Genomic DNA, 12888 nt, shown 5'->3' with positions numbered 1-12888 from the left:
TTGGGCTTCTTTGGATATACATCCAGAAGAGGTATCACTGGGTCATAAGGAAGTTCTGTTTTGGATTTTTTAAGGACCCTCCATACTGTTTTCCATAATGGCTGCACTAATCTGCAGTTTCACCAACAGTGCATGAGGGTTCCCTTTCCTTTACATCCTTGCTGGCATTTGTTTGTTGATTTATTAATGATAACCATTTTGGCAGGTGTGACGTGATCTCATTGGGATTTTAATTTGCATTTCCCTAGTGATTAGTGATGTTGAGATTCTTTTCATAAATGTATCGGCCATCTGTATGTCCTCTTTGAAGAAGTGTCTATTCAGGTCCTTTGCCCATTTTTTAATTGGATTTTTTTTGAAGTTGAGTTGTCCAAGTTATTGATAAATTTTGGATATAAACCCCTTATCAGGTGTATCTTTGGTGAACATGTTCTCCCATTCAGTGGGTTGTCTTTTCATTTTGTTGATGATTACCTTTGCTGTGCAAAAACTATTTAAATTGATTTGATTTTGTCTCATTTGTTTATTTTTTGTTTCCTTTGCCCAAGGAGATATACCAGAAAAAATATTGCTATGAGAGATGCCTGAGATTTTACTGCCTGTATTTTCTAGGAGTTTTATGATTTTGAGTCTTACATTTAAGTCCTTAATCCATTTTGAGTTTATTGTATATGGTGTAAGAAGGTTTTCTAGTTCATTTGTTTACATGTATCTACCCAGTTTTTCCAACACCATTTATTAAATAGACTGTCTTTATCCCATTGTATATTCTTGCCTCCTTTGTCAAATATTAATTGACCGTATAGGTGTAAATTTTTTGTAAGTTCTTTATTCTGTTTCATTGACCAATATGTCTGTTTTTATACTATCTCGATTGCTGTGACCTTGTTGTATAGTTTGAAATCAGGTAGTGTAATACCTAGGAGGATTAGTTTTAATAATGGTATTCCAGAAAATATTATTTAAAATATTTAAAATTTTGTGGGGTTTTTTTTTTTGTTTGTTTATCACAGTTCTCAGAAATGCCTTCACCATTCACCTTACAACCCCTTCCTTCTGTTGTTGGTATAGAGTTTTATTGTTTTGGAAGCAAAGATAGAAAATCACTTCTAGTATTATCTTTTGCTGTGGAGTTACAAAATTTTAATGTAAACATTACTTACATAATTTGAAAGTTACCAGAACTTTGAGATTTTTATTAACAAACTTCAGAAACTTTAAAGTAAGTGAACTTTAAGTTCTTACAAATTATATACTACTGTTTGATTTCTTTGGAGTGCATTTGATTATTTTAGCAATGCAAACTAATAGATTGTAGTGTTATGTTAGACAAGGAAGGGGTTTTTGGTTATCTTTTGTTTTGTTTTTTACATTACATCCTTATGACTTACTTATTTTATAACTGGAAGTTTGTATCTCTTGATCCCCTTCACCTATTTTTCCCACCCCAAATCCCTCTCCCCGCAGGTAATCAGTAATCTGTTCTTTGTATTCATAAGTTCAGTTTTGTTCGTTCGTTTGCTTTGTTTTTAAGATTTCACTTGTTAGTAAAATCCTATGGTGTTTCTCTGTCCGACTTATTTCACTTAGAATAATACCCTCAAGGTCCATTCATGTTATCCCAAGTGGCAAGATTTCATTCTTTTTTATGGCTGCGTAGTATAACATTGTGTGTGTGTGAGTGTGTGTACATACGTATATACCACATCTTCGTTATCTGTTCAGTGGACACTGGGTTGTTTCCATATCTGGGCTGTTGTAAATATGCTGCAGTGCACGTATTTTTGAATTAATGTTTTTGTTTTCTTTGGATACATACCTAGAAGTGGAGTATTTGAAACTACCTTAATGTTTCTAGTTGAATAGCAAGAGGTAATGCTAGAGATGAGACCATTTCTTTCATGGATATATAGAAATGAAAAAGTCAAATTTGTTAATACTTCAGTAAATCTTGCTTAAGCAAATCTTTGGTGCTGCATCCTCTTCGGATTTTACTTTTGTGTTACCTTTCAACTCCTCAAAAATTAGAGAAGAGGAAATGAGTGTGTGGGCAGAATTTTTGTGTTAAGAATACCAGAGAGCTGTTCACACCGTGACCCCTTTAGAACATTTTTTGATTTTTCAGATCGTTTTAAACTATGAGACCTCCTATTTATAATTATGCTTTAATATTTCTTGAAATCTTTGCTTTTTAATCCCAAGAATTAAAATTGATATCTTCTAACTGATGGCTTTTTATTTCATAGATTCATCTCAAAACTACATTAGGACAAAGACTTTTGAAGGCTTCTCTGCATTACATTTTGCTGCAAGTCGAGGACATTGGAAGGTTGTACAGATTCTTTTAGAGGCTGGGGCAGATCCTAATGCAACCACTTTAGAGGAAACCACGCCTCTGTTTGTAGGTGAGATACACTATTCATGGTACTGATGCAACTTTTTATTCTTAATTTTTTTTTGCTGAAGGAACTAAGCTTAATCCCCCTCTCACCATGCTGTTGTACTTAAAGTATGTTCTTTGGCAAATACTATGCTACCACTTCTTTGATTCAGAAATCAAAAAGGTATTTTTAAAGGCTGCTTCCTTGTTTTTCACCCTTAGGTGATAGCATCTGGGAATATTTTTAAATGTTTATTTAAAGTTGTAAAATCTGTTCTGGATTGTCATCATCATTGTTGTTTTCAATGTTGTTCCGAAGACCAGGTATTTTATGTTTGCTTTTTTGCTTTTTCTTAGCATTAAGGTATTAAGAAGATTTTACAAAAGAAATTACCAGCTAATCCTTTAATGCCAGTTAATTTGTTGCCTATATGAATCAGTATTCAGACTTCTTCAATTATAAACTATTTTTTTAATTCCTTGAGGGCAAAAGCCAAGTCCTAAAGGGCATGCTTCTAGTACCTGTCTCTTTTTTTCCCTTCCCTCCCTGTGACCTGGTCTTCAGGGACATTAAGTTGAGTGGAAGATGAGAAAAGGAGAATAAAATATTTGTTGAGAGTTAGGATATCTGGACCAGTTTTAGTCCTGCCACATGTAACTCGCACATTTATAGATTTACTGAATGTTTCAATGTCCTTGCTTATGAAATGAGAGTAATAGTACCTATGCAGTCTTTATTGGTCTGATAATAAAATGAGATATCTATGAAAGTACTTTCTTCCTCATAAACTTAAAAATGTAGATTCTTAAAATTTATGTACAGTGACCTTTATTCTTTTTAGTATACAGTTCTATGGTTTTTATGTATGTATAAAACTGTGTAAAGGCAACAACATTCAAGACACAAAACAATTACATCATCTCCCAAATTCCATCCTACTGCCTATTTTTAATCAACCTTTCATGCCTCCCTTTACCCTTGACAACTACTTGTCTGTTTTGTTTCCTGTAGTTTGCTTTTTTGCAGAATGTTATAAATACATGTGGAATATTATAACATGTAATCTCTGAGACTAACTTCTTTCACTTAGTGTAATGCTCTCGATATTCACATTGTTGCATTGTGAATATCATTGATTTACTAGGTGATAGGCATTTGAATTGTTTTCAGTGTTTGGTGATTATGAGTAAATTACTGCAAACATTTAAATGTAGGTTTTGTTTGAATATAAGTTTTTTTCTCTTGGATTAATTCTTGGGATCTTTGGGTCATGTGGTCAGTGTATGTTTAACTTTGGAAAATGGTATGGAAGTTTCTTTTTTTTCTGCTGTCATAGAAAATGATGAATTAAGGAGAAATTTTATTTGCAAGCTCTTTGAAAATTATTACAAACACAAGTAAAGTATCCTTTTAAGTGTCTCAAATTAAAGGTGCATCATCAAAGTAAAACATGATATTAAGAAATCATTTAGGTTGTAAGATTTCCATGTTACTTTGTTTTTAATCATTTGCAATGTTCTGTAAGTCATATTTTAAAAGTTGTTTAAAAACATGAAATAACGTATTTTTTTAAAAGTACAACCACAGCTATAAAGTAGAGGAACTTAAGGAGACAAAGATCAGATCTGCTTCGTACACAGAATGGGAAGATCTAATACGCAACACATTAATCATTCCTAACAAGTTTGGTAAGAAACAGCCTCTGTATTTAGTGTTAAAAATAAAAGTCTTCTCACTTACAAAAATCAAGACAACATCAAGAAAAATGTTTTCTTGAGGCTCGGAGGCAGTCATTTATCCCTTTGTGCCTGAAGGCATTGCTTGGCAAACTTCTTTCCAGTGTTCAGAGTGTCCAGTGTCCAGTGTTCAAAGCACAGGATCTGGGCTCCCTGAAGCGGTTGCTTCCTGCTTGCACGCCTATCAGCAGGGCGTCCTTGCAGGCATTCTGCATGTAGCGTTGTTGAAGCCCTGCAGCCACCTGAGAGACCTTGATCCTTTCTGTGGCGGCCTCCAGCTTGAGCTGCTCCACCAGGTACTGTGGGGTGTTCACCGGCTCCAGAAGACATGGCGGCAGGCGCCGCTGTTTGGAGGTTTCTTATAAAGTGACTGTCGTTTTGCATTCCCTCCAGTAATGTTTGAGGGTTTCAGTTGCCCCACATTTTCATCAGCACTTGGTATTGGCACATTTTTCTTTTTTCCTTTTACATTTTAACTTTTCTAATAGGGATTTGATTAAATGGTATCTCATTATGGTTTTAATTTGCATTTTTTCTGATAGCTGATGATGTTGAGCATCTTTTCATGTGATTATTTGCCACCCTTCCTTTTCTGCCCGATTAGTCTTGTGTTTAGACATTTTGTTTTGAAGTAATTTCAGATTTACAGAAGTGTTCAGTAATAGTGCTAAGGATTTTTATATACCTTTTACCCCAATATTGTTCTTTTGCCATATTCACTTTATCATTTTATTTCTCTATACTGTTTATCCATATGGTATTAAACCTTTTGAGATTAAACTGTAGACATAATTCTTCTCTACCCACAAATACTTCAATGTGAACTTCATAAAAGTAATGAAATTCACTTATATAACTGCCATGATCAAAATCAGGAAGTTAACATTGATACAGTATTGTTTTATGTACACATCTTAACACAGCTTTGCCAGTTGTTCCACTAATGTCCTTTATAGCAAAAGGACATTATTCAGGATCCTGTCCATGATCACTTGTTACATTTAGTTCTTATGACTCTTTAGCCTATTGTAACTTTGAAGTTTTTCAGTCTTTATCTTTTATAATTTAAAAATTTTTGAAGAGTTTAGGCCATTTAGTTTTAGAATGTCTTTCAGGTTGGGTTTTCTGATGTTTTTCCTTGCTAGAGTTCAGGTTATGCTTTCCTGGCAGGAATACCACAAAGTGAAATGATATCTTAGTGCATCTTATCAGGAAGAATATGACCCATTACTGGTAATGTTAATATATAAAAGTGTTTTGAATATGTGAAATGTATCACTATGAAGATATTTCATAGAAGTCTTGATGTAATATGGTTTGAGTTTCCCACAGGGGAGATTGCTTTTTTATATAAAATTTCTTTTTTTCCCATATCCAACTCACGTTGGATATTCTGTACAACATAGTAAGCTTTCATTGAGGCCCAGCTATATGCAGTCTTTACTCTAGTTGCTGTCTTTAAGGAAACCGTAGAGAAGTGAATGTAATGAATTAAGTCCTGTAAAAAGAGTTAGAAGTGTTCAAGATATTAGAGGAGGGAAAAATAAGTCACCCTGGATGGCAGAGGAAGAAATCGTGTGCCTCTAGAGTGCTGTATTAATTAAACAGTAGTGGTTATTGAGCAGAATGTATACCAAGCCCCATGCCAGGTATTTTACATGGATTAGCTCATTCAGTTTTCACCATGATTCTCTGAGATACATACACTTATTATTTCCCTTTTACAGACGGAGGAAATTGTAGAAACACTCTATTTAGGATCAGATAAGGTGTATTTGAGTCTTGATCTTGCTATTGTCTGTGTATTGTTTAGAATAGTATATCCTGAATTGATTCACTGAACTATTAATAGAAGTTCGTTGATAAAAGGGTTTTTGATGAACATTTGTTAGAAGATACTAGGTATATTTCCTAATGTACGAAAACAAAAACATTAGCCATCTAGCTTAATGTGTTCACCCAGTCTGAAGTATCTTCTGTACTCTGTTATCTTACTAGTATTTTTATAGTTCTTATCACTGACTGCAGTGATTTTATATATCAGCTTTTTTGTTTACTGACTGTCTCTTCCACTAGAAAGAATGTTCCATGAGAACAGACATTTTATTTATTTTACTCACTGTCATAACTCTCAAACCCAGATCAGTGCCTGGTATGTGGTATGCATTCAGTAAATTATTGGTTGAATGAAAGAATGAAGGTCTCTGAAGAGGCCTCTTATAAAACACTTGTCAAAAAAATAAAGAAAATAAAAATAAAACAACACTTGTCTTGACTCTAACCCAGCGTTTTGAAATGTATTTGACCATAATCTTATTTTTCTTTGTCAAACACAAAGAACAGTAATATTTCATGGGACTGTTTGAGAAATGCTACTTTGGTCACTTATTTTATACTTTCAAAATGTAATAGTTCCATTTATGAAATTTAGTATTGTGCTTACTTATATAGGTATGTGGAGAAAGTTAGAGATTCAGAGTTTTTAGTTATTTATATTGTATAATATGGTTAGCTTGTAATTTTTTATGTTAAGGAAGAGTTGCTAATATAATTCAAACCCATGAATGACCTTTAATTACTTATTTTTAATAGTAGGATTTATTTAGTTGGTTTTTTTTGGCAGCAAACTTACCATTCTAGTTGTTTTGTGTTGGTTAATAACAAAAAATAATTTTACTGCCCTGGCTAGTGTGGCTCAGTGGATTGAGTGCTGACCTGTGAACCAAAGGGTCACTGGTTCAATTCCCAGTTGGGGCACGTGCCTGGGTTGCGGGCCAGCCTCCCCCGTGCGGGGCATGCAGGAGGCAACCAAGCATTGATGTTTCTCTCCCTCTCTTTCTCCCTCCCTTCCCCTTTGTCTAAAAATAAATAAATAAAATATTAAAAAAATTTACTCAAGCAGGGTGTTTAAACCAAGGAGATGTAGTCATATAGTACTTTTACATATGCAAATGTTGCATCAATTATATCATGTCCTTGTCTGGAAGTAGATCAGAGTATTTTTTAAAATGGAAAAGTACTGTCTTAGTTTTTGCAAGAACATAATGTCAAAGAATGGACATACGGCTTTTTCATTAGGTAATCTGGGCTCTGTTGTGTGCTCTGTCCATAAATAATGTGACAAACTTTTGCAATTTACTTTGCTTACCCGTGTCTTTCTACTCTTTTAAATAACCGTAGCAATCCATATTTTAATCTATAATGGAAGAGTCTTTTCTTGAAACAAATCCAGAACACTTCAAGGTTTGCACAACTGTAGATGATAATCTCTAGGGCAGAAAGAGTGGCTGGACCAGGTGGACTTAAAATGAGAAAAGGAATATCTACCTAGTATAGCTTCCTTCCCCATCTGTGGATATCTTCTTTGCTGAAACTTTGGTCTGTGTTGTCCCCTTTCCCCGAGGGGAGCTATATCTATGTGTATGTCGTCGTACCTGTCCTGATGGCCAAGTTACTACCTAGACTGTTGCTAGGAGCTATAAATATAAAACCAGAGGATCAAGGGATAAAAAATGAGTACAAAACTATGGAAACTTGCCAGATGACTGGAAGAGTCACTGACATCAGTGATGGGTGATTATGATTGAACCAAAAGTTAAAGGAAGAGAGTTAAGAACATTTACTGCTCTACAGTTTATAATGGCAACATTTTCCCCTATATACAACTTACCAGGATTTTCATAAAAATGAGTGCAGAAGGGAACTCTTTAGTTTGATGACAACAAGAAATTAGAAAACGTCACAAGAAAAGGGAACTTCAGGAAACTGCTTCTTATTTTTCCATGTGAAAATTATCCTTCTAGAATATTTTTTGATTAGCATGCAATTTAAAGTTTATGTTTTAATAAGGAGCCTGCCCCCTTATTTATTTTGCCCTCGTCTCTGCCTTTCCACACTTTCTTTCCCTTGCCTCATAAATGCAAATATAGTAAATATTCTAAGGATGGATTTGTAAAATTGCTTTGGAAATAAGAATATCCTTATTTATAAATATAGCAGATTCTAAGTGAAAATCCAGCTAATTATATAGGAAATAGATTTTCTGTTTATTTTGCTGTGTATAAGACAACACTGATAAATTGGAGGCTCAAATCCCACCCAATGTGACTTCATAAAACAATTTCTGTGGGAACTGCACAGCATGCAGTTCTGGCTTTTGATGGATTATTTTTCATTTTTTGTTCTGCTTATTCTCTGTAACCTTCAATGTTAAACATAGCAGTAATGTTTAATGAGAACAAAGTGTTTTATAAACAGTGTTATGTGAGACTGCCTATTTCAGTATTTAACTATAAAAATGTGTTATACTTCAGCTCATGTGGCATATCCTTTAACTCTAACTCTGCTGATATATTCCAGAAGTGAACAAACCACCATCCATTCTACTTTTCACTATTTTCTGGCGAAACAATCATTTATACTGTTGTTTTTGGAGGTACGAGGAATTTGGGGGTTTAGCATTCATATACTTAGTACATGTTATATCAGTTAAACTTTATCTTTGGAGTGATTTAGTTTTAGGTTTTTAGTGGAAAGATAAATCATCTTAAGGACTGTAACATAAGCTTTTTACTTGAGGTCATGTTAGTTCTTGAAAATATGGGTTTGAGTTTTCCTGGATCAAAAGTATAGCATTCACTACAAGCTACATTTTAAAAATGTTAATTTTATGTTTTATTTACTTTTACCTATTTTATATGGTTTTATGTTTCTTGATGTAACTTTTTATTATTTTATAGTATACTTTTCAGTGTTTTAAGACTATCTTTTTGTTCCTTAATGTAAGCAGTTAGGAAACTAAGATATTTACTACCTTTCTTATATTTACCTTCATGCAATTAAATATATTTATACAATCAGTCATTTTATTAGTCATGTTTGATTGATAGGTTTAAACTCGTAGCTTTTAAAGATGAGGAAAGCAGTATCTTTATATTGTTGTTATGTAGTTATTTTTCTTCCTCCCTCCCTAACTTTTGTTAGTTATGTCATATATGCATTGTCAGTGGAGTTAACATTTTGCATCCTGTTCTGGCATTTTCATTCCTTCTTTTCATTTTATTCTTAGCTGTATGGTTAAATAGCTCCGAAGGTTACCACCAGTTATTTTGCCATGATTTTTCTAGCCTTGCTTGGTTAACTAAATTCTTCCTTTAGTAGAGATTTCTAAAAGGACCTATGGAAATAGTATTTTCTGAGTTCTTGCCTCTTCATAATTGAATAATGATTTTATATTTGGTTTTATACAGCAGTTTGATTAGGTATATAATTTTTAATGGTAATGTATTATGTTTTAGAGTTAAAGTTTGAGACCAACCTAATTTGCTTCTTTTTTGTGTATATGTGCCAGTATTTTTCCATGTCTATTCTGTATCAATTTTTTCTGAGGCATAGTATACCCTCTCAATATATAGATTCAGATTTTCTTTATTTTACTAAATGTTTCTGGAATTATATCTTTAAATACTTGTTCTGTTACTATGAAGATCTTCTTGGGCTCTGGTTATTCATATGCTGGATATCCTTTCTGTTTTTCATATCTACTATTTTTTCTCTAATCTTCTTTGTCTTTATTTTCACTTTACTGTCCTGTTTTTTTAAATCTTCTTTGGTTTTTTTCAGCAATGTCTGTTCTCTCTAGTATTTCTTTCAGTTCCGTTGCAGTTCTGTGATTGTTAGTTTTTTCTATGTCTCTCTAAAGTTGCCCAGTGTTTTCTGCCATCTAGTTATCTGTTACTTGAGCACAGATATATCCCAGTGTTGTGTTTTTTTCAATAACTTAATATTTTTCTTTTAAAGATGCATAGCAGAAGGTTTAGCCACAATTTTTATTCCCTTTGTGGCATTATTTTTATGATAAGAGGTTTTTGGGGTGTCTACTAAATAGTTTTTCCTGTAACTTTCTCTCCCCTCCTTTTTATACCTTTGTGTAGATTCATGCTTGTTCCTTTGTGATGACTCATCTGGAAACACGAGTTTGTGCTAAATCAGCTATCTTCGGATTTTATTTTCATTTTCATTTATTTATTTTTATCCTCACCTGAGGTCATTTCTTCATAACATCGATGAGAGACTGGGGACTGAACCCACAGTCTAGGCATGTGTGTGCCTTGACCAGGAATCGAACCCGCAACCCTTTGGTTTATGAGACGATGCCCCGTCCAACTCAGCCACTCTAGCCAGGGCTGTGTTCACTTGTAAGTGGTAGGGAGCTACAGCCATTCCTGACTAGCTAGTTTTCCTTTTAACTCAGGGTTTTTGGGCGTGAGTTTCCTTAGCTGCTATCTTTCGCTGGTCAATGGGCATAGGCAGCTGTGGGCTTTGCAGCACAGCTTCCCTTCTGTAGTAGCAGAGACCAGCTACTCTTGCAAATATAGCTTCTTTGTGTGATTCTTAGTTTAGACCCTGCTCTTCTGACTTTCAGACTAAAATTGGATCCAGAGTTCTGCTGTCAGCCCGTGAAATCTTTCCTTTGCTGAGAATTTAAGTTTTGCATCTCAGAGGGAGCCTCTCACCTTTGAGAAGTTTACTTTGTCAGCTTTTTCTGAGACATCCAGTTGAGACATCTTCCCACCCCATCCTCCGTCGAGTACCCAGGATTGACCTCCATTCTTTTAGGAAGTTCTTTTACCTATTTTTGATCTGTAGTTTTAGCTGGATCCTAGTTTTGCTAATAATGGAGAGTGTTTTTATTTCTTCTTTGTTGATTTTAGATTAATTGCTTTTGTATGCTTTCTAAGAAGAATATGTGGGAATGCTTACTTTATTTATATGTGGGAATGCCACAATATGAAAATTGGAAGTCCATATTAATTTCTAAAGTAAAACAAAAATTCTTGATCTTAGTATTTTGCAATAACTTAATATTGTAGTATATGATAGAAATAGACCTAGATGAGCTCCTCCTCACCACCACCCCACCCATACAGTGCAATCCTTGTTCCTGTTAGGTGTCATAGAGCAGTGCTACTCAAAATGTCAGTATATTGATAGAAGGGGCTTGAGCCAGAATATAAATCAGTGTACTGCTTCCTTCATCAAAGAAGTCATGTTTCAAGAAAAATGTCAGCTGAACTAAACAGTGTGCTCAGGGACGTAATTGATTTACATTCTGTTCAGAACTTCTTACCTCATTGAGGACTGGTAACAGTTTGCAGATTGGCAGCCAGTCTGTGAACAGTATTGAGTAGCACTGCTGTACATGTGTGGCCATCAAACTGGGTCATTGCATAGTTAATTCAGTTGTCTCTTCATTCTTCATAATAATTATTGCTGTTGGCCAACTGTGTGATTATCACTGGTTAGTATGGCTGACATAGAAGTGTTGCTCTTATTTAAATAGGAGTCCTGGGGATGAAGGACAGTTTGCCATGTACTTTTTCTCTGATAGGGATTCCTCGGTGTAATTATTTATTTCTGTAAGTTATACTATGGGGATCATACTTACAGAGGTGGCTCCTATTAAGAGAATACTGCTATGTGAATGCTTCAAAAATGGGAATGGATAATTACAGAAAGGTTTCTGATGTCTAATTAGCCATTAGACTTTTCTCTGTCAGAAGCCATGAGTCACGCCGTGTTGTCTGTGGCAACATGTAGAATTGGATTGGGGCATAGGAATGTAACACCTTTTTGTTATATTCCTGTCATAATGAATTTTGGATATGAGGTCATGGTTTTTCCTATTGGTATACATCTTTAAGATTAAGATTGTTAGTCAATGGACAGACATGAGCTACTTTATAAGAAAGAAATGTAACTTTTTATTATAATCTGAGAAAAAATTAAATATCAATGAAATACTGTATTTTAGATTAAAGATTCACGGCCAAGATTCATTACAGGAATCTCTCTGAATATATGGAATGGTTTGAAGTTTCATATATGTCCTTGGTGGAAAAGCTCTGCTTTATAACCATTCTGATTTTAAACTTTAATTTTGAAATGAATAACTATGGACAGCCCTACGTACCTAGTGACATTCTTTAACTAATTCTACATCCTTGCCAGTCATTTTGCCAAAGTAAGGGTTGCAACTAATGTATTCTGTCAGTGGAGTTAATACAGGACTTTAATAGTTCTACTGTCTTGGATATGGGTAAAGTATTAGAAAAATATAAACTCTGAAGTCACATAGAATAAATTAGCAGTACTAGCAGAAAAAATCCATTTTTTGCAGTCTGGTTTCTTTTCTAGTGCCACCAGATGTCAGTATAACCACAGCACCAGAGGAGTATTGCTGTAGATAAATGGCTTATGAACATTCTTTTTGCTTCATGAAAGAGGTAGGAGAAAAAGTTTTAGTGCAAAGATTACTTTATTGTTAAATTGTATAGAAAAATGGAAAGCATAATGGAGGATAGAATACATATAGAACTTAGAAAAGTATAGATATAGTTAAATGTTCATATAGAAATCAAATATACTAATTGAATATATAGGTTATCTCTGACACTCCCCAAAATCAGCACCTGGCTGCTATAACTAGAGCTGTTGAACAGCCTGCGGTTAAACTGTTCACTTTCACTACTGCCTCACTAACTGAGATGTTTATCATTAGAATTACTATCTAAATCTGAACCTCAACATGAGTATATTTCTAGCTTATAGATGTAAAGCTCAGCTTACTGTGATTTGCATTCGGTACAGAACTTATCTACAGTAGTTCCCTAGAACAATAGTCACATTTAGGCATTTTTCCAAAAGAACATTCAGTAGGATAATTACATTTTTGAAAGTCTCTTGTTTTTTGTTTTTTTTTTTTTAAACAT

The 12888-nt window shown here is 34.1% G+C and overlaps 1 protein-coding gene across 4 annotated transcripts in view; it reads left to right on the top strand.

Annotated features, from left to right (window-relative positions):
- Nucleotides 1-12888, top strand: part of ASB3 (ankyrin repeat and SOCS box containing 3) — an 87950-nt gene that overhangs the window by 25800 nt on the left and 49262 nt on the right. For all 4 annotated transcript variants that reach the window (XM_024552802.3, XM_053925758.2, XM_053925759.1 and 1 more), the window contains exon 3: nucleotides 2247-2405. In XM_024552802.3, the coding sequence (XP_024408570.2) occupies nucleotides 2247-2405 (159 nt within the window). The remainder of the gene's footprint in view (nucleotides 1-2246; nucleotides 2406-12888) is intronic.

This window comes from Desmodus rotundus, chromosome 5 (genome assembly GCF_022682495.2).
Source record: "Desmodus rotundus isolate HL8 chromosome 5, HLdesRot8A.1, whole genome shotgun sequence".
NCBI lineage: Eukaryota > Metazoa > Chordata > Mammalia > Chiroptera > Phyllostomidae > Desmodus > Desmodus rotundus.
This window is presented reverse-complemented; position numbering and strand designations above follow the sequence as displayed.